Source organism: Motacilla alba, chromosome 12, assembly GCF_015832195.1.
Source record: "Motacilla alba alba isolate MOTALB_02 chromosome 12, Motacilla_alba_V1.0_pri, whole genome shotgun sequence".
NCBI lineage: Eukaryota > Metazoa > Chordata > Aves > Passeriformes > Motacillidae > Motacilla > Motacilla alba.
Window position 1 is genome coordinate 20,565,016 of NC_052027.1, and position 18,018 is coordinate 20,583,033.

Genomic DNA, 18,018 nt, shown 5'->3' on the forward strand with positions numbered 1-18,018 from the left:
CAGTTAAATGAGTCCTTTATGTTTCAGCATCCCAGGTACTCTCAGAATCTAAGCCTGTTAAATTTTCCCTTATTAAAAACCCTATCAAATTTTCGCTGCAGACAAAATGTTCTATTCTATGAGTGAATTTCACTCACCGTGCATTAGCCCTCAAGAAAGGCAAGCTTTTAATCCATAGGGCATAATTCAGATTTCATTAACTCTAATCTTATGCCATTAAAATTATTGATTATTAGCCATTATTTAGTTATTAATTTCTCATTAGTTATTGATTTCAAACTTAAACTAGTAGGACTGTGTCAGAGCAAGGATCACACTGAACCATCTCATTCTTAACAGTCTGGTGTCACTATGGACAAACAGACAATTCAGCACATGCTTTTGAAGAATCCATCCACCCCCTCTTCCTTTAATTGGGATTAATTGATTATTTCTGCTTAATTTTCTTTTCTTTGGAAACTGAGAACTGGTGCCTCATTCTCTCTGCTTAGGCAGAGTGACAAGCATTTCCCTACCTTTGGCTTATCATCATGTGGCAGAATTTAACAGGAGACATTACCTTATATTTCCATTTGGCTTCTGGTTTGCTTTTATTTTGCTCTCGAACTTCAAATTTCTCCACTTCATTCTGCTTGCTCGCAGACTCCTTATTGGGAACACTTAAAACATTCTTTGCAGCCTGGGAAAAAAGTCAGGAAAAAGTCCTCTGAACGAGGATGGAGTGCTGGCATGTCAGGAACATAGGCTTTATCTGGGAAATAACCTGACATATTTTTGAAAACTCCCATTTATTCTTTTTGAATCCCAAATTGAGGTTCAATTAAATATTGCTCCTTCAGACTGTGCAGAATAGCAGCTGCACTTCTTGATACACCAATACTCTCCTCTCCCTGTCTGTCACCCCATGACAGGTTTCACAAACTCTTAGACCTTCAGAAACACTTTAGGAAAGATTTTTCTTCATAAACATGGATATTTCTTCACAAACAGCATACAACTATTCCTCTGTCAGAGCCTTGATGGATCCTGGCCCCTACTGAAATCAGTAGCAAAATTCATGCTGAATTGCAGGGCATCAGAACTAAAGGATGTCAAAAAGAAACTTGTCCTACATGGGAAAAAATGGAAGAAAACTATTGCTCTGTTTTCAGTCACCCATTCTAGAGTAACATTTCAAGCAATGAGATACTTTAGAAACAAGTTCTTTCATCACAGACACCTTTTGATATCAGTGGGTTTCTGGGAGGCTCCACATCAATGAAGAACAAGCAAAGAGTCAAATCAAACCCACCAGCTGGGTAAGAGAAGAGCAATGAGCCAGCAGTTACAAACCTTTCCTTTGCTTCTGCAGAGCCAGGCTTTCACAATGTGCTGTGCATATTTCTTTTCGCATGAGACTTACAGATTGATTTTGTCTCTCTGAGGGTGGGAAAGAGGGAGAGGTTAAAACATGACCCACCTTCCCCTTCTTTGGCGTCTCAATCTTGGTCAGAGCCTCCTTCGTGTGTGCCTCCAGCAGGTCGAGGTTGGGGATGGCTGGTGGTGGGCTCTCCTTCGCCTTCTTTCCTTTCTTTTTGCCTTCTCCCTTCACTTTTGGTGTTTTGGGAGGTTTGGGGGGTTTGGGAGGCTTCGGGGGTTTGGATGGCTTGAGTTGTTTGGGGGTTTTCACAGTTTTGGGAGTCTTTTTTTTAGGAAGCTTTTCTAGAGGTGGGGGTGGAAGGGTGACTTGGACAGGCGACGGAGCCTCCTCCTTCTCCACAGGACAGATCTCCTCAGCCGTGGGGTTGGCACTCGGGTCTGCTTTGCTGGCCTTTGAAGCATTCTGTGGTTTGGCACAAAGCACAAGGTGTTCAAACACACCTGTCCTGCTTTTGATATTCACATGCACCCTCTGTTAGATGGGAAAACAACCCCAAAGATACCCAAAGATGTGGTGGAGGGGATCTGCAGCACAGGTCAGTCTGATCGAGGAATGAAGATCCCATCAAGGCCACAATAACGCTCTGCTCACCAATCCCCACCCCCAGTTCCCACCCCCACATCCTCAAGCCTGGCCTGCAGTAACTCCAGAGGCTTGGTAGGGAATGTCACCCTCACTGGGTTGTACCCTGACGTGACCTGTCCACACAGGATGGATAAAATGAACAGCCTTCAGCTTAAAATGCTGATTGGCTTGAGCAAAAATCCTTTCCATTTAATTCTGATGTGATAAATATAGCAGAATCACATTTCATGCCCTCAGGAAAAATTAGCAGTAAAATAGCTGCCCAATTAAAATTAACACAGACTAATTAAAAATAAATTATTTTCTGCTTAACTTGCTGTTCTGACAATCAGAAAACTTAAGTACTACATCAAAGAGGATCAAAGGACATGATAGGTTTCAGTTTTGAGGTCTCTGGATGTGGTTAGGAACAGGGTGGAATGCAGCACAATGTCTTCCTGAAGGAGCTGAGCCAGCTGTGGTCACCTTTTGCTGTCACACATCTCCACCCAGCAGGATCTGGTATCATACTCAATGGGTGAGATCTCCATGCATTTTATAGCCTGGACCCCCCAGTACAGTAAATATTATAAAAACAGCACAAACCTCACTTAATCTTATTTCTTTGGCAAGGTCCTTGATAAGTTGTGCTGGTTTGAAGTTTTCCGGTAGTTCATCTTCATGCTCTGCTAAAGCCTAAAACACAACAAAGCCAAATAGCTGTTTCTGTGCATGTTTTCTTTAAAAATAAGAAAAACTTCTTGAAGTGACTTGTCCATATTTTTTCCTATGTATTTAAATCAATCTTGACTGCATTAGACATTCAAAAAAGAAAAAAAATTTCCTGTTCTGGATGTTATTGCAACAAGTTGTCCTGAGAGAACAACAAAGTCAATCATCTTTTTTCAGATATTATTTCATTTTCACGACTGCAACATCATTTTGCTCACCCCCTGTTCTCCCAACTCCTTCTCTTTGGCATCTTAGAATTGGATGTTTTTCAATGAAGATGTTATTTGTTCCAGAATTTCCTCTCTGCTCCAGCAACTAACAAACACATAATATTAATTCAGGCTGCCTCTCTTACCTGTTTTTTAGTCCACGACCTGAAAGCACCATTGAGAATCTTTGCTCCCTGAAGGAGATGAGCAGGAGGTTGTTGTCCAGCTTTATGCAAACCTAAGCAAAGAAAAAAACAGTGTCATTCAACCACTGACAGCTACAGCTGTATACAGAAAGCATTTAATTTGAAAATTGTGACTGGGAAAGCTGAAGTTAACTCTTTGAGAGTTGATCCCACAAATTAATCCCTACTACAACCTGATGGTAATAAGCAGTGCTTTTACTGTGTCCCAAATCCAGCTGAGCCTTCCCACCCTGTCCTCCTGTCAGTTATGGCTACTGAAATTCAGGGTAACTGTCCTCAGATCTCAAAGCTGAGCCACCAGGGCAGGCAAGGAAATGCAGTTTTACCTTTGAATTTCTCTAGTAGATGCTTCCCCATATACCAACATGCCGTTTCAAAGTTGGGAAACTGGGTCAGACTGACAATTTTCAATCGTCTTTCCACTTCATATGCCCTGCAAGACAAAGCCACAGGAAACTGAGCATGGCAGAGCACGAGTGTGTTGCAGAAGTGCCAGGGTCACTTTGCAGTGGGTCCCCTCTTTGTTCTGCTGCCACATAGGCTAGCCTCAGGCCAAAAGCAAAACATGACAGCACTGGTAAAATACTGAGATACAGATGTATGATGGTTTTATTGCATTATTTGCCCAAAATCAGTAAATAATTCATTGCATTGTCTTACACTGGGCAAAGAGCCCAGCTGAGCAGGTGGGGGCTGGTCCAGGAGCGAGTGGCAGGTGCCAGGGTAAAATTCCAGGCAGTGTGTAACCGTTCTGCCTTCAGGATGGGGCCACATCAATCTAGGCACCTCAGGCATCCTCCTGTGCCTTGTCAACAGGTGTAAGGACAGCTCAGGATAAGTCAGCAATGAGGGAACACAGTCAGAGGGGACAAAGGAGGGTGCATCAGCCAAAACTGCCCAAGAGCATTACTGTCAGTGATTCGTTATAACTGATTTATTAAAAAATGAGCTCTACATAACATTAGATTTTAAAGACAGATTACCTCATCTGCATTTCCACACTTAGACTGTGTAGAAAGTGTCCTGCAAAGGCCAGGCAGTCTACTGGTGTTAGAGTTGCATAAATCCAGCCTAAAAGAGAGAGAAGAGTCCTCAAGACAAGAACTCAAAGGACATTAGCACAGGCTTCAATCCCAAATGATGTCTACACTTCACTGAGCTCCTTGCTCCACAGGTACCCACACCGCCCAGCCCCAGAACCACACACACTTTGAACAGAGCGGCCTCTGGTCTCTTCTTTGTTTTGCTACATAATGGCAGCTGCTTTCCTGTCTCCACAAAGACCTGAAACAGACCGTGATGTGCTTTATCACAGTGTCAGAATCAGGTGTTTTCCAAACATGTATTTTCATACAAAAATCTACTGAAGTTTGTGAATCTCTGTAAATTGCTCTGTGTTTGTTCCACTATCTGCTCCACAGATGGTCATAAGAGAAACACCTACTTTCCACTTCTTACACCCAAGATAAAATTTAAGTGCGTAAACATTTGGTGCAATAATCTACTCACACACAGTGAGTAGATTCCTTAGTGTCACAGGGGATTAATGTCCGTGACAAGGATTTGGGAGTGTCATGGTCAGAATGCATGATCAAATTCACTCCATGTTAATAATCTGTTAGATGTCAGAAAGCACCAATGACATGGTGGATACAGAAGGAGAACTCATGAGTTACTACAACCCAGCTAGACCACAAGTGGAACACTCTCCCTACAAGTTTAACTTTTAAAAGGCTGCTAAAATGTTAACAGAAAGCAGTAAAAGTTCAGATTTTTTTTGTTTGTAAGCACATGAAATAATAGCTCTACTGAGAATTAGACTCTGCACTTTGTCAGAGAGAGTTGTCAAATCCCACCCCCCTGGCATTTTGGACATGCTACTCTAAAGGATGAGGAAAGCCCTCCTCCCCCAGCTGCTCACCTGATGGGATGAAGAGTGTCTGGCCTTGTTTAACGGTGCATTTGTAACATTTATCTACTTGGTCTGCAAAAAACATCTCACTGTGATTTGCTGCTGACTGCCAGCGTTCATACAGAGAAATATTTGCAGAGGCTGGTTTGATGAGATAAAAGATCTTTTCTCCCTGAATTAGAAATATAAAATTAGCAATGAGCAGCCAAATCAAACAACACTGCACTGGCATACACACCCACAAAGACACACACACACACAAATAGTTATCTAAATATGCATGCATGTGTATTTTGGCAGTATTTGAATACAATTAATTAGTCAGCTTTTTACAGAAGGGCTGAAATAATTAAATCACACCTGACCACATCTGCTCAGATTTGCAGAAGTGATGGTACAGAAGGTTTACAGTGCCAGGTTCCATCACACTGCAAAAATAGGATGTGGTATCTTTAAGGCCTAGGGTGATGTATGTGCAGAAGGCACTAAACAACTATTAAAATCCTAACAGAGAGAAAATACACAGAGGACTCCCATGCTCCAAGTGCTTTCTCACTCAGGAGACCCTGGCACCTCTGGGAGGGCACTCAGAGCAGTTAAGGCTCAGATGCAACAGGACAATGACGAAAAACCCTGAGAACTGAATTTTGGAGAGAATTCTGTGATGGCCATTGTGGATAAAATTGAGTTTGTTACTAGCTACACCTGAAAGCCAGGCTGTCTCACCTTCAGCACGTGGTACCAGGCAGAAGCCCCCCCAGAGTCTATGTGGAAGTCAGTGTAGCTGTCCTTCACACAGATCAGGCAGTACTTGGTCACTTTGGGTTTAGCCAGCAGAGCATCATCAGGCCAGTAATTTTCCACCCAGGACAGCTTCTTAACGATATCAGGAGGCTCTACAAAGCTGGACATCCTTACAGACAGAGTGGAGAACAGACAGGCACCTTTTAAAACAGAGCACCAGGACCTTGGTACAGCAAGAAGCAAGTGTGACAAATACTTGCATGGTAAACTGGAGCAGCTCCTCTTGTGGCAGTGGAACTGCCTGTCATTCAGAAAATTAGGGAAAACTGTTTACAGACAGAGATTTAAGGTTTCTTAAGTGTGATGACTTAACAACAATCCTTTGCCTTCTTTCAGCAGTATCATCTATGATCAAATATGTGCTGGTTGTAGTTTTCCAGTCCCTGCTACACAGGCTCAGGGACCAACACTGCTGTGATCACAGTCACTTTCCCAGCCCCCTCCAGAACAGAAAGTGAAATGTGTGCACTTGGACAGAAATCCCCTGGTGAACTGTAAAAATTAGCAAGTCAAGCTTAATATTAATAATCCAAATAACAACAACATTAATGCTTGTCGATAAATAACTCTTGATCTGATGCTGAAAATCAGCAATCTTATTTGGATGGAGTAAATTATATTAAAAGCTAAGAAGAAGGAAAAAGTCTAACTTGGGTTGACAATGTGAATATATTTAAAAGATAAGATATATAATACATATTTCTATAATTTATATTAATGAATCTATTTATGTACATCAAGAACATACTCTTACAGGATATGTATCTAAATTTATGCAAATAAATTTATTCATTCACACTGAACATATGTTCCTATTTATTTATGTCTTTCATATATTATGTTTTTGTCAAATACATAACATATACTATAATCACAGCTAAGACAATGCAGTGGCATGACAACCAGATATTAAATGTTTCATCCTAGAACGTGCTAAATTTTTGATTCAAATAGTCCAAAATTTGGGCTGATAGTGCAGGAGGTGAAGATTCACTGCTAGACATTCTAAAATACCATGTCAGTAAGAGTATCTGCACTTCAAGTCAATATTAAATGCTCCCACATGTCATTGTGCTCAGTATCAAACCCTAATGACAATAACTCCATTTCCATGGCAGGGAAGATGGAGCTGTGCATTCAATTAAACTGTCACTGTCTATCCTAAGAAATAAAATATTTGCTATTTATGTCTCGATTAGCAGAGTATGAACGACAGCTGCAGCAGTCCTTCTGGAAAAAATACCTCCCATTATTTGGGGATAATGGCAGAAAGCTGAAAAAATCTCTGCTGAGAATCCCGGTGGTCTCAAACCTGCAGTGAGCAGAGCTGCTCTCTGCAGTGATGGGGGTGAGCCACTAAATCCCAGACACAGGGATCAGGGGAATGCCTGGGAAAAATGAGCTTGTCATTATCCACCAGCCTTCTTTTTCAGCCTTTGTGCTGAAGCAGAATGCTCCCAAAAACAACCATTCTTTGTTTTTCTGCTGACATTCATTATCATCTGTGTAGTGTGTTTGTGTGTAAAAGGATCTTTTTCTTTTCGTGGTGCTTCCCTTCAGCTACCCCATCATCATCAGCTACCCCAAAGGATCCAGGGCCTGTGAAAATAACCTGCACAGCTTTTGGTGTTGAGTATCTCGGAGATGCCCCTGCCCACTGCTGGAAGGAAAGCAATGCACAGTTATGGCAGCACAGCTACAGAGAGCACCAGGCCGTGCCCTCAGCATTGGCGTCAGCTAATCATGGAATCACAGGGTGGTTTGGGCTGGAAGGGACCTTAAAGACCATCTCATTTCCATCTACTTCTGGGCAGGGACACCTTCCACTGTCCCAGGCTGCTCCAAACCCCCATGTCCAGCCTGGCCTTGGGCACTGCCAGGGATCCAGGGGCAGCCACAGCTGCTCTGGGCACCCTGTGCCAGGGCCTGCCCACCCTCACAGCCAGGAATTTCTTTCCAATATCTGATCCCTCTGATCTGCACCATCACCTCCAGCCTGCCACTGGGAGGTCAGCACCACCCTGACCTTGAGCTGCTGTCAGACAGATCACAGGTTAGCTGGCAAAAGCACCCAAACCAGAACTAGAACACATGCTGTAGGATTACAGAATTATAACAAAATTCCAAAGTTATTCTCCTCAAAGGACACCCAGTGACATGTTACCCTACATCTAAAGTCAGAGCAACCAGAAGCTGCTAAACAACTTTCCCTAAGGAGGAAAAGCACTGGGGAAGGCAGAGGCTGAACCCAGCCACATATCCCAGACACAATGTGAGATTCAGTAATTTAAAATTATAATTTATATATAATTCTATGTGAGCAATATTAATATAATTCAACAATAAACATATGGGGTAGTATAGTAGAGTATACAGCTATGTTATTTTACAGAAATATGTTATATACAAAATAATAAATTAAATAAAAATTATAAATCAAAATAAATCTGTAGTAGTTACTGTGCAGTAGGCTGGACCCTTACCTGGTGTCAGAGAACTCCAGGTTTGTGACATTTAAGACCCTTTTCCTGTTTGTGCTGTAGTAGTAATCCACAAATTCCTTGAGCTTCATCTTGCAATCTTTCTGTTTGGTGACATCAGTGACATCAACACTCCGCTCTGGCCCTGCACATGAATTCAGTGGAGAGGACAGGTTGATGGACAGCCTGCCTTGTCCCCTTTTCTATGCTTGGGGGTGAGTTAACCTGTCCAGAAACATCTCAATCTTCTGATTTTCTGACCTTTTCAGCCCTTGCATCCTCCCTGTTGCTTATGTATGCACCCACACAGACACACATGCACAAAAGACCTGCATATAAATAAATACCTATCAAATGGTGCTTTTGTAGTCCTGTCCCTGGGAAAACAATTCCTTGATACTACTTTGGCTGTTACTGCTTATGCAGAGCTGTGGAGAGCAGTGCAGGCTGGCTCAGCCTCACTGCCAAGCTGTCACACAAAACAAGAATGACTTAATTGCTAACTACAACCTCCCACTACATAAAAAGCTGCACTGAGACCAGCACAGCTCACAGCACATACAATATTTTAGAATACATTTTACAATTTTCCATACAACTAATTATTTCTATAAAGCAGCTGAGCTCCAAGCACTGCAATGCCGGGTACCCACCAACATAGTTCTCGACATCACTGACGTAGAAGGTGGGGGCAGGCACAGCCAGGCCCAGCCCATCCTTCTTGGGGACCAGGATGGGCTCGGCAAAGCCCTTCTCTTCCAAATACTCTGCTGTCAGCTGGCTGCCTGGCACTTTCACCACTATGTCTTCAGCACTGCAAAAGCAAACACAAATTCAGTGGTGAGGAGCTCCACGATGAGTTTGGAATGTTCTGCGTTTCACTGCTGAAAGGAAGACACTGTGAAAAAGGAATTATAGGCAAATTTGGTACATAAGCCAAAACCCCATTTATTGCAAAGCATGAAGGGTACAAAAAATCATGCAATCGCTTGAGCCTCATGCTCCAACTACTGGGAAGTCCTAAAATAACAGCTTATAGCAAAAGACCATTTTCCTCAGCTGTAGGATCAGTCAAGCTACCAGTGATCAATGTTAAAGAATTAATGTTAAATATTTCATTCTAAAGAAGATGAGGTTAAAATAGTTACTCAATCTCAAATAAATGGCCCTAGAAATACTTTGCAAATCATTTTAAAGCAGTTGAATAATGTGCTCAGGAAGTATTCTGCAGATCATTTTGGAGTGGCAGAGACACTTTCCACTATCCCAGGGTGCTCCACTATCCCAGGGTGCTCCAAGCCTCAGTGTTCAACCCGGCCTTGGACACTTCCAGGGATCCAGGGGCAGCCACAGTTGCTATGGGCACCCTGTGACAAGGCCTCTCCACCCTCACAGAGAATAATCAATTTAATTGTTTTCACTGCTACTCTTACTACTCCAGCACTATTTTAGTATTAAACATTTTAGAACAGAATGACATGAATAATATTTTTTTTTCATTTTTGCTCCCTTCAGTGTTCCTTTTGACCTGAGACCCTCCCAAGTACTCACTGGGGGTTGTCATTCCCTGCCTCATGCTGGGATTCACCAGTGATGCTCCTGGTCTGACCCCCTGTCCCCTCCAACAGCCTCTAGGTGCTGAGTGCTGGGGCCTGGTCTGTCCCATCTGCACATCCCATTCATTTGCTTTGGGGGAGAAAATTCCTTCACAAGACTTTGTGTCTGAGTCCTGGATCTTGCAGGCATTTCTTTGTGCTACAGACCCTCCTGTCTCAGGAGATTTCATTTGGCAGCAGGATTTTCTTATGCACACATTAATGAGTAACAAAGAGAAAAAATGGGGGGCTGTATTATTTATAACAATGTTGGAGTGACTCAGAGATACTATATGTGTGACTGCAGTCTCAGAGGCCACCCAAGGTTACTGAAATCAGTCTGCCTGGGCCATAAATCTTTCTTAAAATGAGCTATGAGCTGTGCAACCTGTCAAATTACAGATTAAAAAAAAAAAAAAGACAAACAGCAAAGATAAAAAACCTTGCAGGCCCCAATGGAAATAGCCAGGCAAGTAAAAATACTGGATCCTGAGCTCAGCAAAACACATCTGTAAAAGCTGCAAAATACTTTTCAGGACTGTTTTCAGTTTTTTCTTTAAGCAGTCTAAGACTAGTATCTTAAATAAAGTGTGAAATTAAATCTCCATAAAAAGGAAGAAGTTCTGTGTTTACTTTGCCAGTCTCCAAGGATTCTTCTAAAATAATTAGTTATTAATAATTAAGGATTTATTTGGCTACAGCCTATATTAAAGACCCAAAAGAAAATGATCACTCTTGCAAATGGCTGTGGAGCAGCCTAATAACATGTGGGACATGTCACCTAACAATCAGCACCATTCACTACCCCCAGTGACAGAGCCTTTGTCATCCAGTGACTGAATATGTCATTGTTCTGTCCAAGATGGGGACAGACTTCAGCAAAGTCGTTAGAATTTTAAGAACTGGAGAATTCTATGCAATAAGTGGGTTAGTTTCTTTTGCAAGTGGATGTTCTAGGGGCCAAACACACTCTGGTTCAGCCTGGAGAACAGAAGGCTCTGGGGAGATCCCAGATCCAATTTTAGTGCGTAAAAGGGGGCTTATAAAGAACAGCAAGTGTGAGTTTCTCCAGAGGCAGATAGTGATAGGACAAGGGAGAAGAGTTTTAAACTAGGAGAGATTTAGATTGGCTGTTTGGAAGGAATTGTTCCCTGTGAGGGTGGGCAGGCCCTGGCACAGGGTGCCCAGAGCAGCTGCAGCTGCCCCTGGATGCCTGGCAGTGCCCAAGGCCGGGCTGGACACTGGGGCTTGAAGCAACCTGGGGCAATGGAAGGTGTCCCTGCAATGGCAGGGGTGGCACTGGATGGACTTTAAGGTCCCTTCCCACCCAAACTCTTCTCTGATTCCACCATCCTTGCCTTCCCAAATCCCAGCATCTATGGAAATCCACAGGCACTGGGCTCAGCTGAGAGGAGATCTGAATACAGCTGCACAAATGTGAAAAGGGGAAGAGCCTGGGGCATCTGCAATCAAACAGCACTGATTTCATGACCAATACTCTGCAATGCTTCCAGCACGACCATGCCCAGCCTCACAGGACCCCAGCACTACCCCTGTACCCTGTCCACACTGAAACCCACCTGGGAAATGTCCGACTCCGCAGCTCTTTTATAAACACTTGGCTCCCATTCTGCACAGGCTTCACCTCCGTTGTCTGGCCAGTATCATGCTTATGCCAATTTCTTTTCTTTTTCACTGAAAAAGAATGAATTGGACAGCTACGTTAAGTTGAAGGTAATTATTAAGACATTGGCAGGAAGGATGAATCTTCATTTAATTTCTCTCACGAGCAGAGTGGAGGGAACCCCCACCATGCTGCCCTGCAGATTTTAATATTGCTCTCAGTGCCCCATTGGACAATTGTGGTGCAGCTGAAGATCCATTACAGAGTGAGAAGTGAGCATTTTGGAGCAGAGGGCAGCAGTTGGGTAATTGCTGTGCTGCAGTGCCTGCAGCCTCACACAAGCACCAACTCTGGACACCCTGGGCTCTCACACTGCCCCTCATCCTCACCAGGAAACTCCCCAAAAGCCCCTTGGCACAACCTGCAGGACGGACCTGTGGGAATTGCCATTCTGTGGGAATTATTGCATTCGTCAGGAATTACCTCAGGATAAAGCTCTGTCCAGTAGTGCTACATTTGACACCAAGTTTCATGGGATTTTAGTGTGCCCTGCACACAGCATGGACAGGGAAGGGGAGGGAAGGAAAAGAAAGGAAAAGGAAAAGGAAAAGGAAAAGGAAAAGGAAAAGGAAAAGGAAAAGGAAAAGGAAAAGGAAAAGGAAAAGGAATTAGTTGCTAGAAGTGCAGAGAAGGGAATTTATTATGGCTCAGAGCTGCAGCTGATTGAGGCCCCTTGATGGTGCTCCCAGTGAGGGATGGACACATAGGACAGTCCATCAGGGATAAAAGGCCAGCAGGAATGAGCACACGTGAGCCAGTCAGGTTTCAGTGTGGTTTTGCCCTGCCTCTGACAGCCAGATAACACAAAGCAAGAAAAACTGGTCCTGCTTTTTCCCTGAGTCAGCACTATCTCCCTCAGCTGTTCCTGCTTCCACAGTGAGTGCAGAGAAACTCACTTTGGTAGGAAACCGGGTTTTTCCTCATTTGTATAATTTAAAGCCTCTGTTAATAGAATTTTCATATGCCACATACTTTCATTTCCACCCTTGTTTTACATCATGAAACTCAGTATTTCATCCCAAGTCCAGACCTCTTATCAAAACAGTGAGGGAAGGCAGTAGACTCCTCACAGATGGCACCCACTCCTCACTCTTTGCACACACACAGATCCACACACTTTTCCATAAGGAAAGGAATCTGGAGGCTAGAGATATAATACATGAGATTTGGAAAGAGCAAATTTTGCTTTCCCAACCACAGCCCTGGAATAACTCAAGGAAAGACATCCCACAGTGAGTCCATCCCAGATTTTGCAAAAAGCATGTTGGGTTTATTAGTTGCATGCAGGCTCCAGCCTAGCTGGAGATATTCATTAAAGCTGCTAGTTCTTTATCTTAATGACTCTCAGGCTTAGTGTATTAATTCAGTGCTCCTGGTAACAAAGGAAACAAGCCTGGCTTGAATGCCAAACCTTCCTCCTCTCCCTCCCTTCCCAACCTCTGCCTCCTCCCCCTCTCAGCACATCCTAATCCACACCACGAGTGTGCTGATTGCCCTTGCACTCTGAGTGCAACTCCCAGGGAAAGAGGTGTCACTTGCCACAGGAAAATTAAAGAGCTTAAGCACATTCCTTTATTAGACTCCAGATAGCACAGAGCGTCGGGAAGTGAAGGTGACAGACCAGCGCTGAATTAACAAATCCACTGCAACTCTCCTAAAACCTCCGGGGAGCTCTTTGCCTCAGCACCAAGAGCTGGCAGGTGTCCAACTTTCCCATGAACCTCCCCATCCAGCTCTGCCATCCAGCTCCCCTATCCACCTCTCCCATCCAGCCCTCCTGCAGAGGCAGCCCAGATTCTTGCCCCAGAGCATTCCCCAGGAGGGGCTGTCTCCTGGACAGCAGCTGGAGTCCATTACACTGCATCAAACACTTGACCTTTGGCCATTTTCAGACACACTTTCTATATTTTATCTTTGCCATGAACACCACAGTAAGGACTAAAGGCTCATTCTCATGTGCAACAGATGCCAGCTTGGGCCAGAAAAGCTGCTTTTTTGTAATTTATCACAGATTTCTTTTTCTGCAGATCTTTCTGATCCAGATTTAACCTCAGAAGTCCAACATTGGAAAAAGGGAATAAATTTTTACAAAAACTGTATCTCAAAATGAGTAATTCACAGGTATACATATATTATTTCAAACCTATTTGTGTAGAAGGGATCAACTTGAATTCTTGGGAACAATGAAAGAGTGATCAAGCATGGGAGGGGGCTGCCCAGGGAGGGGTGGAGTCCCCATCCCTGGAAGTGCTCATGGAACTGCTGGACATGGCACTCAGTGCTCTGCTCTTAACAAGCTGGTGATCTGTCACAGGTTGGACTAAGTGATCTTAGAGTTTTTTCCAACCTAAATGACTGCTTGACTTTAAAGCCCATCTTGTTCCAGCCATGAGCAGGGCTCTTCCCTAGAGCAGGGATACCCAGGAGCACCCTGTGAGCTCTCTAGTGATCAACACCAAAGGCTGTAAGTACTTAAAGCCAGCCACAGCCTTTGGCTCACTTACAGCTCTGTAACTCCACTGATTCCAAAGGATTTCTCCTGATTTTCACTGTGGCAAATGAGGGAGCAATCGAACCCAGCATTTCAGACTGTGCTATGAAAATGAGCCAAACCTGCCCAAATGAAGCCCTTACATTTTATTGAAATGATGTCAGAAAATGTTGAATGAATATGGAGGATTTTTCCCAAAGAGAAGTCCCTACACATTTCATTAAGCAGGAATGGCTTAAAATGCCATGTGACAGGAAGCAATCTTCTGAGAGCAGCCACTCACCACAGTGGTATTGTGGAAAAATGTAAGGAGAGGAAAATTATTTTTAAATTTGACATCTGGAAAACATATCTGGTAGAAGGCGAGCTCCAGAAATACACGTATATTTTTAAATCCAGACAAGTTGCATAACAGACAATTGGTGTCTGTGTTTCCCTTTACTAATCTCACAATAATTAAATCCTACCAGTGAACTACTGGTGCTGGAACAACTCCTACTCCTTTATTACAGAGCTGATAGTGCTGGATAACGGGTCTGAACAGATTCTAGAGCAGTTAATAAGCAAAGGAAGCGACCTCCCAGCAGTGCCCAAGCCCTGCAGCAGGATATCCTCCGTGCAAATTCCAGCAGATGGAATTCACCAGCCAAGCCGCTCCCTCCTTCACTTCTTTTGGTTTCTAACTCCCCTGGCCTGGTGGACGCTGCAAGGATGGGCTAGAGTAGAACAGCCTCCTTTTCCACAGAATCCACAACTCTACACATTAGCAGGGAAAATTACTATGCAGCTTGTGACCTTGTCACAAAAACTCAAGGTAAGGATAGCAAAGTAATGATTTATCTTTAAATAAAATTTTTGCATTTCACTTATTTGATGATTGGTGTTGCATGTCATTAAACTGCCTATGCTGTATTCAAAGAGAGAAAAGGAAGTGTCCTTGCTGTCCTACAGAATGGATGTTGGTCTGTATTCCCACCATGCTGCATCCCCAGAGGGAAGAGGGTCAAGGGACACCTTCTGAGACCCCAGCTGCAGAACTGCCCCAGATCTGCAGGCAGCAACATCAGAAAGATGTGGAGCTGCTGGAGAGATCCAGAGGAGGCCCTGGAGCTGCTCCAGGGCTGGAGCCTTTCTGCTCTGGAGTCAGGCTGGGAGAGCTGGGGGTGTTCATCTGGAGAGAAAAAGGATCCAGGGAGAGCTCAGAGCCTCTTCCAGGGCCTAAAGGGGCTCCAGGAGAGCTGGAGAGGGACTGGGGACAAGGGATGGAGGGACAGGACACAGGGAATGGCTTCCACTGCCAGAGGGCAAGGATGGATGGGATATGGGGAAGGAATTGTTCCCTGTGACAGTGGGCAGACCCTGGCACAGGGTGCCCAGAGCAGCTGGGGCTGCCCCTGGATCCCTGGCAGTGCCCAAGGCCAGGCTGGACAGGGCTTGGAGCAGCCTGGGACAGTGGAAGGTGTCCCTGGCCATGGCAGGGGCTGGAACTGTACTCCAGCAGAACTTTCTGCTGGGCTGAATGCTCTGGGACACATCAGTGGATTTTTATTTGGATAAAAATAACTGGATAGACGGAAACTTTTAAAAAGCATTAGAATGTTGTTGTCAATTCAACTCTCCTCATCATAACTGGCATATTAAACTTGCAATCCTTTTATCAAAACTGCCATGTCTTGAATTCTAGGATGACGCACCCTAGTTTTTATAGAACTGATATTCAATTCCTGATTATAGGCTTTTGCTGCTTCTGACTGGGTTTTTCCCCTTGCCCTGAAAAGTAGATGCCTTTCATATTTTTTTTTTTAAGTGAAAGAAATCAAAGTATCAGACCCATCTCAATGTTATGCACGGACAGACTCAGGCGGTGGAGATCCTGTGCTGCTTCTTCCCTCCTGGGTTAGGAACAGTCTGAGGGTGTCTGCAATCCCCCCCCCCTCCAATCCCAAATCATTAACTTCAAAATGATTTGTGGTTATTTGTGTAACCAGGAAAACAAAACACTAGAAAGGCTGATCCTTTAAAATCACAATATTATGTAGGGACATACTGATTTTGTTAAGTCCTTCAGAACCAGCCCCCTAATGGGGATTTTGCCAGCTTCTCAGTTGGACCCTCTGGGAGACAGGAGCAGCTGCAGGTCATTCAGGTTTCCAGTTCACATTTGATTTTTAAAAAATCCCAGTGGAAATACAATTCTATTTTTGCCCACAAAACAAACACTTCAGACTCCACCCCATTCCCACTAGAAATTTCTTGAACTTTAACAATTAAGGCAATACAGAAATAATTGGTTGGGTTAAAAATTCTGAATTTTAGCACAACAGGAGTCACTTTCCAGTCATCCCGTATTTCACACTAAATAAAAGGTCATCAGGATTCCCTCAGCTCCAGCAGATGAGCACAGTGCTCTTCCTCTGCAGGATGCCCTCAGGTTGCAGAGCAGCAGGACCCTCCCTGGCACTGTTGCTTATTTATAGTAATTGGTTTTCAAGAAAAGCATTTCATCTTTCACAGGGATTGCTTTCTTTTTCTTTTTTTTCTCCATTGTATAATAGAAAGAATTTGTGAATTAATCTGACCAAAGCAAACACATCCCACGATTCTTTCCCAGACAAAACTCCCACTGAGATCAACTGTCACTTTTGCTCAGGAGAATCTTTGTCCTGTGAAAGAACTGCAAGAATTGGCACCCTCAGTGTATCCTACAATTTTGACTGACACTGAGATGCTGCAATTCTATATCCAGGCCAAGCACAACAAACTGTTCTTTACTCCTCTCATCTGCAGACAGAAAACTCCATGTAGGTTCCAAAACTCCCTCTATTAGCACTTAGCTGCCTCCATAGGGTTTTTCTAGCCCACATTACTGAGTGTGGGCACAATTCAACCAAGGAAGGACACTCAGTTTTTTTGTGGGGCCAAGGACTGCAGTTTTCCAGGTAAGTGCCTGCATGAGCTCACACACGTGCCCAAGGCTGCAGCAAACGCTCCGTGATCCAACCTGCAGCTTCTTCCCACTAACATCTTTCTTCACCTTCTGGTTTGAATTCCTATGTGCCATAGCACATGATACTGAGGTGTGCCTTTTGTAATGACCAAAACAAAAAGCTCCTGTTGTTCAAACACCCCCACCCTGCTGTGTGTTAGGGACTGGCTGCACAGGGGTACTTACAGGTTGACTTTCCATGGGTTTTCTCACAATTTGGACAATGATAGATGTCAATATCTGGTGCCTCTTCTTCTTCCACACCAACACAGCTGGAACACAAGAAGGTAAGTCTGACATTAGCCCAACCATGCCTAAGCATACCATCAATGATGACAGCCCCATGTAGCTGCACTGACCACCAGCACCCTGCCCAAACCAGCTTTGGGGCCATGTACACTGGTACAGACTGGGTTTTTGTAGCCTACATTCCTGAGGGCTTGCTCCAAAAGCTGCCAGCCAGAAGCCCACCCAGTTTCAGGGAGTTACACCCACTGTGTAACTCCATGAAAATGTAGCAGAGAGACCCGCAGAATTTTTTTTTCCAAGGAGACTATTTTGCACCTACACAGAGTTCTCCCAGTACCATCCCACATAAACCAAATTAACAAAACACACCTTCACAAAATATGTGTGGGCAGCCGTGAAGTACCAGAGGGATCTTGGCAAGGGATACCATGTGCACAACTTCCATAGGTCTCACCTCTGCTGCAATGTAGGAAGATGAGGAGGTGAAGCAGACACCCAGCTCAGCACTCCTGGCTGTACCAGGATGCCACCGAGGTGGGTTTGGATGGGACACACCAGCAGCAGCCCTGGGCATGCCCATGGACAATCCCGTGGGAGCACAGGCTGGGGAGGAGCCAAGCACACAGCTAAGCATTGAAGCACCCAAGACAAGAAGCTGCTGCACAGTCCAAGTGCCAAGCAGCCAG

The 18,018-nt window shown here is 44.2% G+C and overlaps 1 protein-coding gene across 5 annotated transcripts in view; it reads right to left on the reverse strand.

Moving 5' to 3' along the window:
• PHF2 (PHD finger protein 2) overlaps window positions 1-18,018 on the reverse strand; it is a 53,105-nt gene that overhangs the window by 12,373 nt on the left and 22,714 nt on the right. For all 5 annotated transcript variants that reach the window (XM_038149102.1, XM_038149104.1, XM_038149100.1 and 2 more), the window contains 12 exons: window positions 17,270-17,355; window positions 11,503-11,617; window positions 8,981-9,141; window positions 8,331-8,472; window positions 5,770-5,956; window positions 5,053-5,215; window positions 4,115-4,202; window positions 3,458-3,564; window positions 3,072-3,163; window positions 2,591-2,680; window positions 1,460-1,822; window positions 560-679 (listed from right to left, as the gene is read on the reverse strand). In XM_038149102.1, the coding sequence (XP_038005030.1) occupies window positions 560-679; window positions 1,460-1,822; window positions 2,591-2,680; window positions 3,072-3,163; window positions 3,458-3,564; window positions 4,115-4,202; window positions 5,053-5,215; window positions 5,770-5,956; window positions 8,331-8,472; window positions 8,981-9,141; window positions 11,503-11,617; window positions 17,270-17,355 (1,714 nt within the window). The remainder of the gene's footprint in view (window positions 1-559; window positions 680-1,459; window positions 1,823-2,590; window positions 2,681-3,071; window positions 3,164-3,457; window positions 3,565-4,114; window positions 4,203-5,052; window positions 5,216-5,769; window positions 5,957-8,330; window positions 8,473-8,980; window positions 9,142-11,502; window positions 11,618-17,269; window positions 17,356-18,018) is intronic.